We start from the raw sequence: 18,544 nt of genomic DNA, 5'->3' as shown, positions 1-18,544 counted from the left end.
TTCAGAACATGAAAATCCATTGATGACATTTATAAAAGAATTCAGTAATGAAAGTAACTAAGTAAGAAATGATTTTTTGAATTGTGTATATTTTGTTGATTGGATTCTTCAATTCCCTCCTCAATGAAATCTTTTTTTAATGAGAAATAGTTCACATATTTTATCTTTTTTGTTATTGTTTTTTATTGAAAAAAATGGTAAAATAATTATTGACAATATCAATCAACCATAGTTTGTAAAAGAATTCAGTGTCGTGGTCAACATTTTAATCATATAAAATTTAAAATTTTGATCTCGATGATAAAAAATGTTGATCTTAGACAATTCAACTATGGTTTAGATATTTTAGTTTTGTTAGAACTCTACATTAAGGTGTTGTTTGTTAAATTGAAAAATATAAGTGCTAAATAGCATTAAGTGTTGAATCATATTTGTTACACATTGCTGAAACTAATAAATTACCTTTTTTACCCTTACAATCATATTATACGTTGTTTGCATGTTTTAAATGCCTATTTCTTATCAAACACAATAAAATATATTATTTCTTATAAAATTAAAATACAATTCATTTTTAAATAATAAGTAATAGTCAAAATTTCAATTTATTAATAATATTTTTTATTTTTAAAATTCCACAAATTTCAAATTAAAAACAATAATGTCATACAAGTTATCAAAATTCGAAATTAACATTAAAAAAACTTAATTTTCGATGGAGATGAATGATGTGTAATTATAAAAGTACCCTATGAATTAATAAGGGCAACCCACACCATAGCCAGATTTTTTTTTTATATGAGTTAAAGTTTTTGGAATGAGAAAAGTTTTGGTAAGGATGATTTATATGGTCTAGAGATCATCATCACAAAAATTAGGTCATTTTGAAATTTTTAACCAAGTCAAAAATAGTTAAAACAAAAAAATTTAGACGATTTACAATTCTTAAACTTGTTTTAATGGGATTAGAAATTTCGGATCTCCTCATTGTAGAGATCATCCTTACAAAAAATCAACTCATTTAAATTTTTTTAACCCATATACGACAAAATAATTTGATTATGATGTGAGTTTATTAATTTGTGGGATGCTTATATACTTAGTCATGAGATATAAGAGGTAATATCTTTTTAAGTATAAGAACATACGTGTTCATGCCTAAAGAATTGAAGGGCATATTAGTCCATACTGAAAAAAATGAAGTACTTGTTGCTTCAGTACTTTGTTTAACATCAAAATAGTGTTGATTTTTTTTACTTATTTTCGACTGAAAGTATATAAAAAATATTAAATTTTTTTTTTTTTTTTTTAGTAATAAACGCTGAAAAATATCGCAAACAAACGCCAACAAAGCAGACCAACCGGATAATTAGATTTGGATAGAGTTTCTTTCTGGTATTAAGCAGGAAACGTAAATAACACGTGGGCTTTTGGTCTCTGCCCTGTTAAAAGGACTCTAAAGGCTACAAATTCATCTCGAGCTCAAACAAATTCATCAAATCAGAGATTTTCAATAGCAAAATCAAACAAAACCCACTATTTCTCATCCCCAAATCTCAAAACCCTTTCCGTTTTCTCCTCCATAAACAACTAAAAAACCCTTATTTGATACCTTAGTTTCAGTCTTTTGTCCCAAAACACAGAGCCATGGCTGCTGCTGCTCTTAGATCAAAATCCATCAAAGAAGTATCTTCAAGAACAGTTCCTCAATTCAGGTACTTTGTTCTGAACCACATACATGTTGGTAGAATCCCCAATATCCATTGCAAATATCGAAGAAAATTTTATGATTTTTCGACCAAAACACCTTACTGTTTCAATTCGTCTAAATTAGTTTCTCTTCAAGGAGATATCGTTGATAAGGGTTCTGGGTTTTTTGCTAACCGAGGAATTGCAACTTCGTCGGGGTCTTATTCATATTTTGAAAGAGCTAGGGAGTTGATTCGAATTTGGAATATTTTGAGGTCTAATGAGGAACCCCCTGAGATCTGGCAACCAACTGGAGATGGTATTACTGTTGGATTGGCATCGGAGGATGAGAATTTGGTTCGTGGCGGCGGTGGGGGCGGAATGATTCTGGGTTCAGGAGGCGGGCTTGGGACTGATTCAAAGGATGGGTTTTTGGGAGGGTCGAATATGGGCGACAATTTTCCGTCACCAAAAGAGATATGTAAAGGGCTTGACAAGTTTGTAATTGGACAGGAGCGGGCAAAGAAGGTAATTTCAGGTTGGTTGCTGTTGTTTTGGTGATCGAACTTGAATTGGTACTTTTTCATGATTGTATGTAATTTAATGTTGATGTGTATTGCCATTTATCGTACAATTAGTATGTTATCTTCATGGAATTTAATATCTATGCATATAGCAATTCATCTATTCATCTTACAATGTGGAAATATAATAAAATGTGATAGTTATCGATGTATACTATTCTTTGGGTGTGCCGCCAATGCATTCTAGACTAACAATATTTTACTATAGATAGATTTGATAATGCGACCTATGTTTTGTAGATTTTTGATGGGTAAGCTGAACTTGAACCCAATACCTCAATTTTTTTTGCAATGTGTCAAACCAATTGTGCTATTGGTCTAAGCCCATAAACAGCTATATAGATTGTATTGTGTCAAAATGAACATTAGAAGTGTTTCACTATATGCAATGTAGTCAAGGCGGGGCGGACTGAAGATGCCTTAATATATTTGAGGCAGGGCAATGTAAGTGAGGTGTACTAAGGTGCACGGCTTGACTATGCCTCAATCAAGGTGCAAGGCACACGCCTTATTAAAAATTGAATAAAATATATGTATTTTATTTGAATAAGATGTCAATTTTATATTTGATTGTATGATCTTTACATACAAAAAATATTTATTTGAAAATACACTTCTTTACCATTAAAAATGTTTAATTTTACATTTTGTCATTTTTATTCAGCCCGAGCCCATTGGGATTGGGTAAGGTTTAATCAACTTAGGTCCAATAGAGGTACATGTTTGGTCTTTGGTAGAGCATGCCCATTTAGGGCTGGGTTAGGGCTCAACCAAACCCCCCCCCCCCCCCCCCCTTCTAGTTGTTATTGTGTTGTAGCAACAACAACATAGTTATTGCCAGTTCTTCTTCTTCTTCTTCTTGAAGTGTTTAATACTTTAACTTATTTATGGAACTCACTTTTATACATGTTATAATTGTATAATATCTAGAACTCATCTTTCACTATTTTATTCTTTTTAATAATGTTATAATTTTATTGTGCCTTGCTTCACTCAGGCGTGCACCTTGCCTTGCGCCTTAGGCACCAGGAGGCCTTTTCACCTAAAGTGCTCCTTTTGCACTTAACTATGTATGTTGGTGCATCTATTTCAGAGGCCAACAATAAGCATTACAATGACAATGAAAAATAATATTTTGGTTGAAATTTACTGTTTACAAGATTTTGGGCTAAACGTTCCATCACAATCATATATTTTTTATAACTGAAATTTGATTATTTTGGTTGAAATTTACTTGAATTTCTTTTTTTTCCTGAAATGAACTATGATTTCTACCAAATTATAAGAAAATGGTAGTTGAATTTCTTGTCTAACCTTTTAGGAATGGAAATGTATTAGTGTATTTAGTGGAAATATGTCAAAATTTAAAACCATGGCTATAGGGTATTTGGAAAATATAGAGGTACCATATTGATTTCTCTAAAGCATTTTTTACCATCTTCCATTTATTGAATCGCTGAGAATGTGTTTATTTAATATAATAAAGATATGTAAGTAGTTCATTCAGTCAAAATTTGCGGAGAATTGGTTTCTACTAGTTTAAACCTTTTTATTTCACCTACAATATATGCTTGCTTGAGACAACTTATTTTTGACATTTAACTTTCTAACTGTATCTCCTGAATCCAGGTTCTCTCCGTAGCTGTTTACAACCATTACAAGAGAATCTATCATGATTCTTTGCAGAATTGGTCAGCTCCTCTTTTCTCATTTCTTTGTTTTTAGACTATATATTTCCAATGAGGGAATGCTATCTACTAATGGCATAGTCTTACATGTGGACTAAACCACTTGCTGGACTGCAATATTTGATGGGTTACAGCATCAAGACTCATGAATGGCCCAAATTCAAATGTGTTTAACCCCAGGATGTTGGTGGGTCCATGACACATCTATACCACACCTTCCCCAATGATGTCCTTCCCTTGGGTTTTAACATTGTTGTTGTCTTAATCTTGCCCTTCATTTGCATTTTTATTTTTATTTTTTTTGCCAGCTGAAATTCCAGTCGCACCATTGTTTTCTTTGCTATATAAGCTCTTAATGTTTGTTATGCAATCTGGACTATTAGGCCTCCAGGAGATTCTGTTAATGATGAAGCTGATTCAACAGATTATGATTCAGTGGAGCTCGAGAAAAGCAATGTTCTTCTAATGGGTCCAACAGGCTCAGGTGTTTACCATTGCCATTACAACTTGTGTTATTCGACGAATATGGTGTCAATTAGCCGGGGTTCTGAAATATATATATATATATATTTTAAGAAAATGAACTTGGGATTTTGACATATCTTTCTTCGAATGCATTGGAAATTTATTATCCAACTCCCAAATTTTTATTTTTCTATTTCCTATCATGCATTTTCCTAATCGTTCTCCAATAGTTTGGAAAGTACAAAATACAGAGGGAAACAACTAAAACTGAATGTTCGATAGAGATGCCCTGCAATTGCCTATGTTAATGTTGTTTAGATAGTTTGTATCACTGATGCACTTGTAAAATTTGTTTCAAGGACAGGGAAGACATTACTTGCAAAAACCTTGGCACGGTTTGTGAATGTTCCCTTTGTTATTGCAGATGCAACCACACTGACTCAGGCAAGTTGGGGGGTCTATTCAAATATTATCATTGTTCTAGTAAAGTATTGTAACTTCTTTCTCTTCTACAATGATTTTGTTTGGAAATCTGGAAATTTCCATTCAACATATCAAAACAATCTATAGTGTAGAAATAAATGGAAAAGGCTTAACAAAAATTTAAGAGAGTCCTCCGAAGAAAAAAGAATGATGGTTCGTGGTAAGGGATATAATTGGATTAGGATGTGATGTTGTTATGTGCAGGCAGGATATGTAGGGGAAGATGTGGAGTCCATTTTATACAAGCTTCTTACGGTAACTCTCAAACCCTTAAATGCTAGATATTGGTGGAGTCTTTTCCTATCTGTTATACTCTTCTTGTATTTTTTTTATGTCTTCAAGATTTTATGCATATTTAATCACTCATATGCATGATATCATGGTCTATGCTTCCCACTCTTATATTATTTTAACTGAACTTTTTGTAGAGGAAGCCATTTAGATGTGGAAAGTAAATATTTTTTCTTATTTTTTTAATCAGAGAAAAAGAAGGAATGACACTCAATAAATTAGAAGCTTGACACCCATTTTTCATCCAATCTGGCGAAACATGTAATACCCAAATAGTTCAACATGCTACCAAAGATTATTACATCACTAATTGTTTATCGAATCCTAAACTTTGCTTGCATTAAATTTTTTAAACCAAGAACATATGCTTCTTGTAGCCATATTTGGCTTTTGAATTCAATGGAGCCTTGTAATATTAACTACCGTGGTTCTGAAAAACAATAACAAATTTGTGATACTAGGATGGGAATTTATTCTCTGAATAATTATGCTGTTTTTTTTTTTCAATTGCCTTTGGAAATTGCTTGTTTAACTTTAGTGTCTTAAAGAAAATAAAAAGAAGATGAATGTTTTTGTGGTATGCATCATCATTCACAAGTTAGAATGATATTTTGAGGCATTTCTAGTAACTTGTGTTGGATTAATTTGAAAGAACAACATTTAATTGTATGAAAAACCAGTGGAATGAAACAAAAACTGGTGGAAACGTAGTTATACATAGAATAGAAACCGGAATGAACACACCATTTAAAAATAAGAAGACTAATATGTAACTGAAACCGAACTACTTCCCTACTAACTCAACCGGAACTAGATTCTTTGATCACCCTTTGAATGGATTTTTTATTTTATTTTTGATAGGTAAAGATAATTCCTATAAGAAAGAACGGGGGTCGAGGTGACCATCCGAAAGGGTACAAACAAACACGATCTATCAAAAAAGAAACCCTAAAGAAAACACTTCTCTATTGCTAAATTACAAACCCTATCCCACTTTATAAGAAAATCCTCAAAAGAAAACACCCCCTAAATTCCTTGTACAAATATAAACTCATCCATTCTTATACCATGGGTTGCAAATTAACTTAATTGGTAAATAGTACATTTATGATTCTAGTTTCTTTGTTACAGGTTGCAGATTATAATGTAGCAGCTGCCCAGCAGGGTATTGTCTACATTGATGAAGTTGATAAGATCACTAAAAAGGTCTGGTTGACACCTTGTGATGGTCGAGAAATGTGGTTTTCCTTTATGTAGTTTCTTTCCTGCATTCCAACATACAGCTTTTTCTTTGTATGTGCAGGCTGAGAGCCTTAACATTAGTAGAGATGTATCAGGGGAGGGCGTCCAACAAGCACTACTGAAAATGCTGGAAGGAACAGTGAGTACATACACGTTTGTTGTTCCTATGTAGTCCAAACTTGAGATTGTGATACATGTAGAAACACGGACAACAACATTGGTACTATGGAGTAGATTTAGTGGCGTATTAGTGGTATCAGGATCACCTATTGAAGGTCCCACTTAGGAGTCCCTCCAGGTCAAAAGATCAATCATATTAGATTGACTAGATTGGATAATTGTAATATCTTATTATAGATCTTTTCTTTGAAAGTTTACCATATCATTTATTTAGAGAGCTTCTGTTGGCACCCCAACTTTTACTTACACCCCAATTTCTTAAATTATTTATCACACCCCAACTAAGGATTAAAACACACTATTCAAACATTACCAAGATTTGGCTCAAGTCATTAATCAATATTACAAAACATTATAATACTCGTTCAAACAATTTCAGTAGTTGTTTAAAAAATAGAAATCTGAAAAAAAAAAAAACCAAAACAAAACAAGAGAGAGAGAGAGAGCTACTATTGGCACCCCAACTTTACTTCTTTTCAACCATTCACTTTTTTTAATTGTGGTGTAATAAGTAAAAGTTGGGGTGCCAATAGCAGCACTCTATTTATCAAAAGAAAAGGGAAAAAGCCTACGTTACCTTCTCTCACGATCCAAAAGAATGTGATTTCTTGTGTTAGCGACTTCTCAAAAAAAAAAAGAAAGGTGTCAGTGCTAAAGATTGCTCTTATTTTTTTGTTTGTTTGTTTTGAAATTGTATTCTCTCCTGATCCAGGTTGTCAATGTCCCAGAGAAAGGAGCTAGAAAGCATCCCCGAGGTGACAATATTCAGGTATTTTTGCAGTAGTGGTTTATCAAATAAATCCATACTTATTTAGTTATAAGAATTGTCTTAATTCTTCAAGTCAACCACACTTGGTTGACTTCCCAGTCGAGTTTCTTTTTTAATTTCTAATGGATATTATCACTTGATGTCAAGCACAAGTGATATGATCGGGTTGTCATTTTTATGATGTTATGGTTTTCCGCAGATCGACACAAAAGATATTCTCTTCATATGTGGGGGTGCATTTGTTGACTTAGAGAAGACAATCTCGGAAAGGTTACACAAAGTTGCAATCCTTTTAATTTATCTAAGCTGTATTGGTTCTTCAGAACTTTTCTATAACTTAAATGTTTTGCATCTGTGACAGGCGCCAAGATTCTTCTATTGGGTTTGGAGCACCAGTACGTTCAAACATGAGGACTGGTGGCCTGACAAATGCTACTGTCACGTCATCTTTGCTTGAAACAGTAAGTACAAAAAAAAAAAAAACAAGAGTGGGGCAAGCAAATGTTGGCTTACAGTCTTCTTTATGAAAGATCCTGATGCTTTTAAAGTTGAGGTTATTTTTGGTAGGAAAATTTGTTTCCGAGGGCATTTTAGGTAGTAAAAGAAGTTTTGAAGGTGTATTGAATGCATCTTAAAGTGTGCCCTAAGGCACACGTTAACAAGACCTTTAAAGTATGGCCCGCATGTCACAGATTCACTTTCAATGTAAACTTTATTTGGCAGGTGGAAAGTAGTGATCTTATTGCTTACGGTTTGATACCAGAGTTTGTTGGAAGGTTTCCAGTCCTTGTTAGTTTGTCATCTCTCAATGAAGATCAACTTGTTCAGGTAATTTCTTTCAACATAGACTTTTGTTATCGGCTTGTGTATATAAGCGGTGAAAAAGAAAGTCAACTTTTCTCATAAAGGAGAGCACCTGGATCTCTATGGCATACATGGGGGCTGATTTTGGTTAAGGATGATCTCCTTACGATGGAGCTTATCGTCACCAAAAATTATCATTCTAATACATCTAACCCTAATAAATGTTATTCTCCCTACAATTGCCTCTATAATCTTTTTGAATGGTAATGATTTCCTCAACGGTTTTTTACAGCTTATTAAGTATTTGGTTTGCAGGTTCTCACAGAGCCGAAAAATGCCCTAGGGAAACAATACAGAAAAATGTTTCAAATGAATGATGTACGTGTTCCTTTTGAAAGCTTTCTCTCATATTTTTGGAATCCATGATAGGTATTGATTCCATGCATGTGAAGGTAGTAAAAACATGAATAGTGTTCTAAAAAAATTATATTTTTATTTCTTTTAAAACCATTTGTTATTCTTTAACAAGAATAGTTTAGATCTCCACTCTTCATTTTTCTGTGAACTCGAGGGATTCATGATGTGGAGGAGCAATGAATTGATAGTTTAGCCATATTGATTTAACTAATGTTGTTCCCTCAGGTCAAGCTACATTTCACAGATAAAGCTTTGAGACTAATTGCTAGAAAAGCAATGGCTAGAAATTCCGGGGCTCGTGGTTTAAGATCCATATTGGAGAATATTTTGATGGATTCCATGTATGAGGTATTGTCCCTCCTTCCCTAGATGACATTAATCTTGGTTTGATGGCAGGGCTAAGTCAAGCTGAGTTGGCATTACTTACCAAAGCCATAATTGCATGTGGGTTTCCCCTTACTTAAAACTTGGACTTCATCTTTAGTTTAGCACATTGATGATTCATTAGTGAAACAAATTAAATGTGATGATGTAGTACTGCCATAATTCTTATTACGGAAAAAAAAGAAGTATTGTGAAACCATGGTACTGATTCTTTTTTTTTTTAAACAATGTAATCTTATACCTAACAAAATAATGCTAAACATGGCCTACAAAGTAAAAGCCTGAATGGACTATCCTAATGATCCAGTCATCAATGGATTCTGCAGTTTGAACTCTGTTGAAATAAAACACTATTTTATTAGTTGTTTATGTTGTCACTAATCACATTTGATTTGTCTACTATGGTTGACTACGGTCTGTGTAATCATCTATTTAAAGCCTCATAGGGCTAAGTAATCAATTAATTAAAAAAAATTGCTCTCTCTTTCTCTTTTAACATGGTATTAGAGCCTCCCTTCCCCCCCCCCCCCCCCTGCTAGAACTCTAAAACCTCTTGCCTTCAATAAAGACATCAGCCCCTACGGGTTTTTTTTTTGGTGCTCCACGCCCTAATCGCACTATGCGATAGGGTCTTGTAGCCACCATAAAGGGTTGCGATCACAACAAACTTGCTGTTTGAGGGTTGCGATAACAACAAGATGCTGTTTGGGAATTTCTGGGGCACGTGACAACCATTAGACCCCTATTTGAGGTTTACGGTAGCCGCATAACTGCTCCTTGGTGCCCTACGATTGAGTTGATGGCTGTTCGTGTCACTTACAACAGTGTTTGATTACCTTCCACACCTCCTCCGATCGGTATTGTCACTTTTAGGGTGTTGTGATCAGTTTCTCCTTGTGAGTCTTCCCCTTTTCTTATTTAAATTCTGTTCCACCCAAAACACATCAATTTTTTGATGGCTTACGAGACGTCTTCTTCCTCGGTCACCGGTCATAGTGATGAATTGAGTGGTCTTCCCTCTCATTCTACCGACTTTTCTTGCATTCAAATTACCACCTTGAAATTAAATGGTCTTAATTATCTACTTTTGGCACAAAAGACTGAGATGTTTATTGGTGGAAAAGGAAATATCGGTTACCTAACAGGGACAGACAAAAAACATGGACCAACTGACACTTCTTACCTCCAATGGTTTGCGAATGACTCTATTGTCCGTTCTTAGCTAGTTACATCAATGCAACCACACATTGCAGCTGGTTTTATGTTCTCCAAGACCGCAAAATAGATTTGGGATTCCGCAAAGAATATCAACTTTCAACGTCAAAACAATATTCAGATCTTCAACTTAGAACATGAGATTTCCCTCATTTCGCAAGGTAACTCTTCAGTCAACACACACACACACACACACACACACATATATGCTTGGCCTTTTATTCCTCTTCTTATGCTTGGCAAGACCCTTTTGTGATGCATTATATGCGTTGATTCTGAATAAGAATCGAGTTTTTCAGTTTCTAGCTGGTATTCGGGATGCGTTTGAGTATGCACGAGTTCATTTATTGGGTATGTATCATTTTTCGTCCTTACAAATTACGTATTCTTGTGTCTTAGCGCACAACTGTACTACCTCACTCTTCTAGAGAACACTCTGCTATGATTGCTCGCACGCCCTCTCCACTGCCTCCTAGTAGATCTCTGCCTATACTTCAGCGACGTACGTGCGATTATTGTGGAAAGTTAGGTCATGTGAAGACCTGTTGCTATGCGCTTCATGGTCGGTCTAATCAGCAATGTCAACAGTCTCACCGATCTTCAGTTCATATAGTCTCTCAATCAACTACTGATAAGGTATCCCCTTCAGCTACTACCTCCTTTTCAAATTCGGTATCTATGTCCTAAGTTGAACTCGACAAGTTCCAATAATTCTTCAATCAGATGGAGACTTCATCTCAATCGGTCTCTACGTTTGCTCACTCAGGTACCTTTGTAAATGCATACAGTGTTTCCATCACTTCCTCACCATGGATTATTGATTCTGGTACCTTAGATAACATGATCGATACATCCTCGCTGTTCTAAATCTATAGTGTTTGTTCTGGTCATCACAAGGTTCGTTTTGCTGATGGTACTTTGTTCTTTATAGTTGGTCAATATCATTTTTCTGTTACACCTTCTTTATCCTTAAGTAATACATTGGATGTTTCTCAACTTACTACTAATCTTATCTTTATTAGTAGCATTACCAAACATTTGAATTGTAATGTAATTTTTTATCCCTCTCACTGTGTCTTTCAAGATTTGGAGTCGAAGATGATGATTGACACTGGACGTGAAATGAATGGCTTGTATCTCTTGGACGCACCTGTGTCACCTAGCTCTTATTTTGTTTCTCAGCTTAGTAGTAGTAGTCAGTCTAATAAGGTCCTTGTGATGCGTTGACACTTACGTTTAGGTAATATTTCCTTTGGATAATTGAAATACATGTTTCTTGCTTTATTTAATAATATAAATTTGATTGGTTTTTCTTGTAAAACTTGTCAATTAACTAAACATGTTCGTTCTTATTAACCTATTAGTGTGAATACTATTGCACCTATTCCTTTTGACCTAATTCACTTTGATGTGTGGGGTCCCTCCTTGTCACATCCATTCTTGATTTTCGCTATTTTATTTTGTTCATCGATGACCATAGTCGTAGCACTTGGATTTATCTTATGAAACATAAGAGTGAAGTATATGGGATTTTCAAGTAATTTCTTGTTATGGTTCATACCCAGTTTGGTCGTACTGTCAAAACTTTCCGTTCTGATCATGGTATCGAGTACACCTACAATGAAGTCTTGAAGATCTTTTTAGAGTCTGTCATTGAGCATCAAATGTCTAATGTTGAAACTCCTCAGCAAAATGGCCGATCAGAAAGAAAAAATCGCCCTATTTTGGAGTTAGCCCGTGTCATCTCTATTGGCATGAACGTGTTATAATCCTATTGGACCGATGCAGTTCTTATTATTGTTTACCTTATCAATCGAACACCCGCCCGGGTTCTTCAGTTTGCTACTCCCTTCTCTCAATTTCATCCGAATCGTCCTTTATTTTCACTTTCTCCTGGTGTATTTGGTTGCGTCTGTTTTGTTCAAATTCTTGATCAAACTCGCACTAAACTTGTGTTTTAAATATGCAAAGGAAATATGGCTTAAACGTAAGTGCCAACGCATCACAAGGGCCTCATTAAACTGACTACTACTACTAAGCTGAGAAACAAAATAAGAGCTAGGTGACACAGGTGCGTCCAAGAGATACAAGCCAATCGTCCTCTTCGACTCTAGATTTTGAAAGACACAGTGAGAGGAATAAAAAATTACACTATAATTCAAATGTTTGGTAATACTACTAACAAAGAGATAAGATTAGTAGTAAGTTAAGGAATATGCAATAATGTTAAGGATAAAGAAGGTGTAATAGAAAAATGACATTGACCAGCTATAGAGGACAAAGTAACATCAGCAAGATGAACCTTGCGATGATCAAAACAAACATTATAGGTTTTGAACAGGGAGAATGTACTGGTCATGTTATCTGAGGCACCAGCATAAATAATCTATGGTAAGAAAGTGGTGGAAACATTGTGTACAGATGCAAAGGTACCTGAGTGAGTGAAAGTAGAGACCGATTGGGATGAAGTTTCCATCTGATTGAAGAATTGTCGGAACTTGTTGAGTTCAGCCTGTGACATAGATACTAAATTTGAAAAGGAGGTAATAGTTGAAGGGGGTGCCTTATCAGTAGTCGATTGAGAGGCTACATGACTTGAAGATCGGTGAGACTGCTAACGTTGCTGATTAGGCCAACCATGAAGCGCATAGCTGTCGGCCTTCACGTGACCTAACTTTCCACAATGATCGCACTTACGTCGCTGATGTGTAGGTAAAGATTCACTGGGAGGCAGTGGAAAGGGCATGCGAGCAAGCATAGTAGAGTGGTTTCCAGAAGAGTGAGGTAGTACAGTTGTGCGCTAAGACATAAGAGTACGTAGTTTGTAAGGACGGAAAATGATCCATACCTAATAGATGAATTCTCGCATACTTAAATGCATCCCGAAGACCAATTAGAAACTGAAAAACTCAATTCTTATCCAGAATCGACGCATATAATGTTTCATCAAAATGATCTTTCACAACATAAGAAGAAGAATAGAAGGTCAACTCTTCTCATTGAGCACGTAGTTGTGATATATATATATATATATATATATATGTGGTGACTGAATAGTCACTTTGCGAAAGGAGGGAAATCTCACGTTCTAAGTTGAAGACCCAAACATTGTTTTGACATTGACTTAGATATTCTTTGTGGAATCCCAAATCTGTTTCGCGGTCTTGGAGAACAAAAAACCTGTCTCAATGTGTGGTTGTATTGATGTAACTAGCCAAGAACGAACCATAGAGTCATTCGCAAACCATTGAGGGTAAGAAATGCCAGTTGGTGCAGGTTGTTTGTCTGCCCATGTTAGGTAACCAATCTTTCCTTTTCCACCAATAAACATCTCAGCCGATCGTGCCCAAAGTAGATAGGTAGGACCATCTAATTTCAAGGTGGTAATTTGGATGCCAGGAAAGTTGGTTGAATGAGAGAGAAGACCACTAAATTCATCACTATGACCGGTGACCGAAGAAGAAGATGTCTCGGAGGCTATAAAAAAATCGATGTGCTTTGGGTGGAAAAGAGTTTAAAGAAGAAGAGGGGAAGATTTACAAGGAGAAATTGATCGCAGCACCCTAAAAGTGGCAATACCGATCGGAGGAGGTGTGGAAGGTAATCAAACACTGTTGTAGGTGACACGAACAGCCATCAACTCAATCGTAGGGCACCAAGGAGCATTTTTGTGGCTGCCGTAAGCCTCAAACAGGGGTCTAGTGGCTGTCACGTGCCCCAGAAATTTCCGAACAGCAGCTTGCAGCTGTTGCAACCCTCAAACAGCAGGTCTGCTGTGATCGCAACCCTTTAGAGTGACTACAAGACCTTATTGCATGGTGCGAAAGTCCTCCTGTACACATTCATGCCTCCAAGTGCCATGTGGTCCAATATGGTTAAACCATGAAGCACATTGTCGATGCCTTGGTGGTACCCGTATCACTATCTAACATGATGTACATGATCCATCACACTTCTATCATCAAGCATTGTAACATGTACATTACACATTATGTTTTGCATGGCATGTTGATGGGAAGCCACATACGCCAATCTCTCTATGGTATGCAAGGTGGACTTTGATCAATTAATGAGACAAGACAAAAGGGTAAGGTTTGGTAGTCCGAGGAGGAGACGGGGGGTTCCCCTGGCATTGTCAAGGGACGACACTTACCTACTAACAAGGGTACCCAAGGAGGTCACATATGGAGTTGGAGTCAACAGGGTGCCAGGCTTGTGTGGTGAGGCTGCCATATGTCACCAAATCCTGACGTGTGGCAGTGCCAACGGAGCTATCCTTAAAAAACTAGGTTTATTACTATCCTCCCCATCCAATACACTTTTATATATAGGGGGACCTAGGATAGGTCTAAAATTGAAGAGGTCCCCCCCCCCCCTTGAACTTGCCTCAACTCCTCTCCCTCACTTCCTATGTCACTTTCATTGCCCCTCATTGACACAATAGTGGTTGAATGACCATTGACTTAGTTTTGGCTGAAGTCGAGCTCACTTTGCCTGTTCCATACTTCAAGTTGCGATTGTAGTGCATAATTGTATCCCCCCTCACACATTCCATATGTCAATAAATAGTTGACGACAACAACAAAGCTAATCCCTCTCCCCCTCCCCAAAAACAAAAAAAAAAAAAAGATTTGGGGTTGGCTAAGCAAATCCATATGTCGAAAAATATACTTTAGTCTGCATTTTTAAAACTAAGATAGAATATATTTATATATTCAAGTTCAAGGTACTAAAAGAGCGAGAGGATGGATGTAGATAGTGAAAGTAGATTTGAACTCACTCCCAATCCCATTGGATGGGATAGAATAATTTTTGGGTTAAGTTTCATTTTGAATTCTCTAGTTCAGCCGGAGCTATGGTGAGAAATCTAATTAAAGATTTTGGATTCATCTATCCTTCTATTTTTTCCTACAACTAATGAATTTCATTTGAAAGATTCAAAGAAGTACATTTACTGAAGGCAAATGGCACTCACCCTTGTCTGTTTCATTTGTTACATTTTCATGCTTACTATTAGATCTGAAGTAGTACTCATGTTCTATTGAATGTAATAGGACTTTTGAATCTTTTGTAGATTCCGGACGTAAGAACAGGAAATGATAGAATAGATGCTGTTGTAGTTGATGAGGAGGCCGTTGGATCAGTAGGACATGGATGTGGAGCTAAAATTCTTTATGGAGATGGTGCGTTGGATCAATATCTTTCACAACAAACACCAAAGGTTTCAGAGGTAAGTCTCACCCATTTGGATCTTTTATTTACTTGCTATTTAGGACAATCTAGGCAGACTGACCATTTACTTTGGCCATATTAACTGTAAAGATCACCAGTTCCTCATAATATGTTTCGAGAGATTTTATTGCCACACCAACTTTTGCTAACAGCACCCCAAGATGTATGTTAATTCCTTGGTGTGGCAATAGTAAATTTTTAGACAATAATAACACATTGCTGTTGTATTCCAGACAACCCTGAAGGGATCTGAGGGAGAGCCAGAGGTGGAACCCGAACTTCCTTCAATTGTTGCCATCATGTAACCGTTCCGCAAGGTCTATTAATTTATGATCTCGACCTTGTATATTACTAGGTTAATATTTATTTATGATTCAATTCTGGCTAGTGTTAGTTTTTTTTTTTTTTCAATCTGATTGTTAAATAACCATGTCTTTAACATATAGTTAAATCAAAACCTGAAAATTTGAGCTTAATCAAATTCTTGCCTTTTTGTTCCTTGAGTCAAGTCTCAAAACCAACGAACACGATAAAAATGTAGGACCTAGTCCTGACTCGAGGCAGTAGACATGGGGCTTGAATCTGTAAAGCTCAAAGACAGTGGCACAAGCTCGACCTGAGCTTGGGTTTTCTTTTCTTTGTATTGGACTTGACTTGAGCATTCCAGGTTCAAGCTCTGGTTAAGTCAGATTTTGGTTTAGTTTCTGTAACTATATTGGTCTTGAGCGTTACTCGACCTGTTTGAAATTCACAAAATACTTCAATCAGAAAATTTTATTTTCTTCAATGTTTATATCTCAAGAACACGATCGGTTTTTTTTTTTTTTTTTGGGTGTTTAGGGAGGTTGAAGATGATAGATTTTGGGGAGAAGCCAAAAACATCATTTGTGTAAAGTCTGTAATTGTCACTATTTTTTCACGAACTCCTAATTAATCGAAACTCCCTCAAAAAATATTTATATGGATGGTCCCATTCCTAGATTGTAATCCAGTTGAAAGTTGGAGAAGGGAGACAACAAAAAAGAATCAAACAATATAAGTTTTTAAAAGAAAAAATTGATTTTTAATTTATAAATATAATGATTATTTGTATTATAATTTGAATCAAATTTTATCGGATCAAAATCGATCAAATAACAATAATGAAAGTGTCAATGTCACACTGAACAAAATATTTTCCCTATCTCTTTCGTGTTTATGTGATCATAAAATATTTTTCTTAACCAAAATTACTAAAAGAAACCGTTTTTTTTTTTTATTATAGGAAAAACAAAATAGAAAGGGCCCAACCGGGTTCGAACCGGTGACCTCTTGATCTGCAGTCAAATGCTCTACCACTGAGCTATGGACCCATTTGTGTCTTAAATATAAAACTATAGTTTATAAATCCAAAATTACCACTGGTTTTAATACACGGAGAAACCCAAGTCGAGTACGAAAATGCCATTGAACGAGTTTTTCAATGTGAATCGGTTTCGTTGATTCGTAAAATATCCCACTTCTATCTAACATTATTAGATTTGTTAAAATTACAAATCGCTCTCGCCAAATAATAATAAGAGCAATTAATTCTATCATCTAAAATCTTGAGAGAAATCTGATAAATAGAAAAAAAAAAAAAAAAAAAACAAGAGACCATCGAAATAAGATTGATTGATAGATACATGGTGATGGTGATTCAAGGAGCACCTCACGAGTGAATGGCTTATCTTTCTGGTAATAAATGTGACAAAATCGTTGAGCGCACCGATCACAAGACATTGACCTCATATTTCAATGTTGGGGCCTACAAGTACCACAAATGAACAAAATTTGAATGTATATGGACTTGAAGGTAATAAAGTTATATAATTATTTGATTTGAAAGATTAATGTGTTATAAGTAACAGTTAGTGTGACAATGGAAATTCTATTTTATAACATATTAGAACTTACTTGTGCTTAAAATATGAGGGAAGAAGAGGAAATGCAATAAAGTTGAAGAGGTATTATTTAAATTAAAAAAAAAGATAGGAGAGAGAAGATTATAAAATTAGAAGGGTATTCATAAATAAATAAATAAAGAGGAAAGACAATAAAATTAAAAGTTATCCTCGAGATTCAATCCCAACCCCTCTTTATGTAGGAGATTCAATCTCAGAATTGCTCCAATTTATTACTGGCTCTGATGATTCTAAACCTTCATATGTAAGGATCAAAGTTTTAGAACAACTTGAAAGCGCTAGCTTATTAAGTTGGTGAGTGTTGATACCACGACTTGGGCTTAATATTTGTTTTTACTTATAAAATGTTGTAGAACAAAATGAGTATTAGTTCGAGGGCTTCAAAATTGTTGATTTGTGTAAGAGCTCCTTGAGTTGTCTTAAGATTATGATTCTTTAATAAAAGTATGTTCATAATCATCATGGTCACTATTATGATCATAATTGATTAATAAAACGCTTACGTTTTTTATATAAATGACACAACTTTCAATAGTCGATAAGTTAACAATAAGACCATTATAAAACTATGGTCAAAATCTTAGTTCAATTATATTTACATTAAATATTTTTATTTAAATATATACTTATTACAAATGTTTTTATAATACCCTTAGAAACTTAAGTAGTAAAACTACTACTCATTATTTTAAGAAATGGTTATGCTCTTGACTTGGGTAATAGAGTCTCTTATTAAGAAGGAAAATCCTGGAGTGACTTTAAAATTCACATCGATTCACACTTTTCTGATGTGGATGTATGTATGGAACCATAGATGCTTTTCATTGAGATATTCTAGCATGACTCTATTAAGAATGTCCTTCTCTCTTGGAAACTTGAAATATGAACGTTGTTAGTTGATACTTGCCGAAACCTTCTACTCATAACAAGAAATCTTAATCAAATTCTTTTATTGACTGCCTTATCTTCTTAAGATCGATGTGTCAGAGCATGTGAAGCAAAAAAAAAAAAAAATGTAAAGAGCAAGGATGAATTATAGTTATAAACACGGAGAGTTAATATGTATGACTCTTCATAATTGCTTCAAACATTATTAATAATTAGAAGGTGGCTCACATGAGTCAAAGGCGCTTATTTGTAATTTAAAATATTAATAAA

At 35.1% G+C, this 18,544-nt stretch overlaps 1 protein-coding gene and 1 non-coding gene across 3 annotated transcripts; one reads left to right on the top strand and one right to left on the bottom strand.

Annotated features, from left to right (window-relative positions):
- The first annotated feature begins 1,385 nt into the window (after window positions 1-1,385).
- On the top strand, window positions 1,386-15,830 carry CLPX (CLP protease regulatory subunit X). Of its 2 annotated transcripts, XM_086458183.1 has the most exons (15): window positions 1,389-2,217; window positions 3,903-3,964; window positions 4,345-4,445; window positions 4,791-4,874; window positions 5,118-5,164; window positions 6,332-6,406; window positions 6,504-6,581; window positions 7,335-7,391; window positions 7,591-7,661; window positions 7,753-7,852; window positions 8,115-8,219; window positions 8,511-8,573; window positions 8,838-8,960; window positions 15,286-15,441; window positions 15,677-15,830. In XM_086458183.1, the coding sequence occupies exons 1-15, from the start codon at window positions 1,648-1,650 to the stop codon at window positions 15,746-15,748; spliced, it is 1,764 nt and encodes a 587-aa protein (XP_086314309.1). In that variant the 5' UTR covers window positions 1,389-1,647; the 3' UTR covers window positions 15,749-15,830. The 2 variants fall into 2 exon arrangements, 1 of the variants encoding a protein (XP_086314309.1); XR_015182742.1 differs by lacking the exon at window positions 15,677-15,830 and having other exon boundaries at window positions 1,386-2,217; window positions 8,838-9,056; window positions 15,286-15,425.
- An 893-nt stretch (window positions 15,831-16,723) lies between these two features.
- On the bottom strand, window positions 16,724-16,795 carry TRNAC-GCA (transfer RNA cysteine (anticodon GCA)). The gene has a single exon. It is a non-coding gene; the product is annotated as a tRNA-Cys (tRNA).
- Between the last annotated feature and the right edge of the window lie 1,749 nt (window positions 16,796-18,544).

This window comes from Akebia trifoliata, chromosome 11 (assembly GCF_017979445.1).
Source record: "Akebia trifoliata isolate Shusen 1 chromosome 11, ASM1797944v1, whole genome shotgun sequence".
NCBI lineage: Eukaryota > Viridiplantae > Streptophyta > Magnoliopsida > Ranunculales > Lardizabalaceae > Akebia > Akebia trifoliata.
This window is presented reverse-complemented; position numbering and strand designations above follow the sequence as displayed.

Excerpts from the sequence above, each read along its gene's own strand:
- CLPX (XM_086458183.1), top strand. The coding sequence starts at position 1,648 with ATGGCTGCTGCTGCTCTTAGATCAAAATCCATCAAAGAAGTATCTTCA. Across the intron at positions 5,165-6,331 it reads TTTTATACAAGCTTCTTACG|GTTGCAGATTATAATGTAGC; the intron begins GTAACTCTCAAA and ends TCTTTGTTACAG. Across the intron at positions 7,853-8,114 it reads CGTCATCTTTGCTTGAAACA|GTGGAAAGTAGTGATCTTAT; the intron begins GTAAGTACAAAA and ends TTTATTTGGCAG.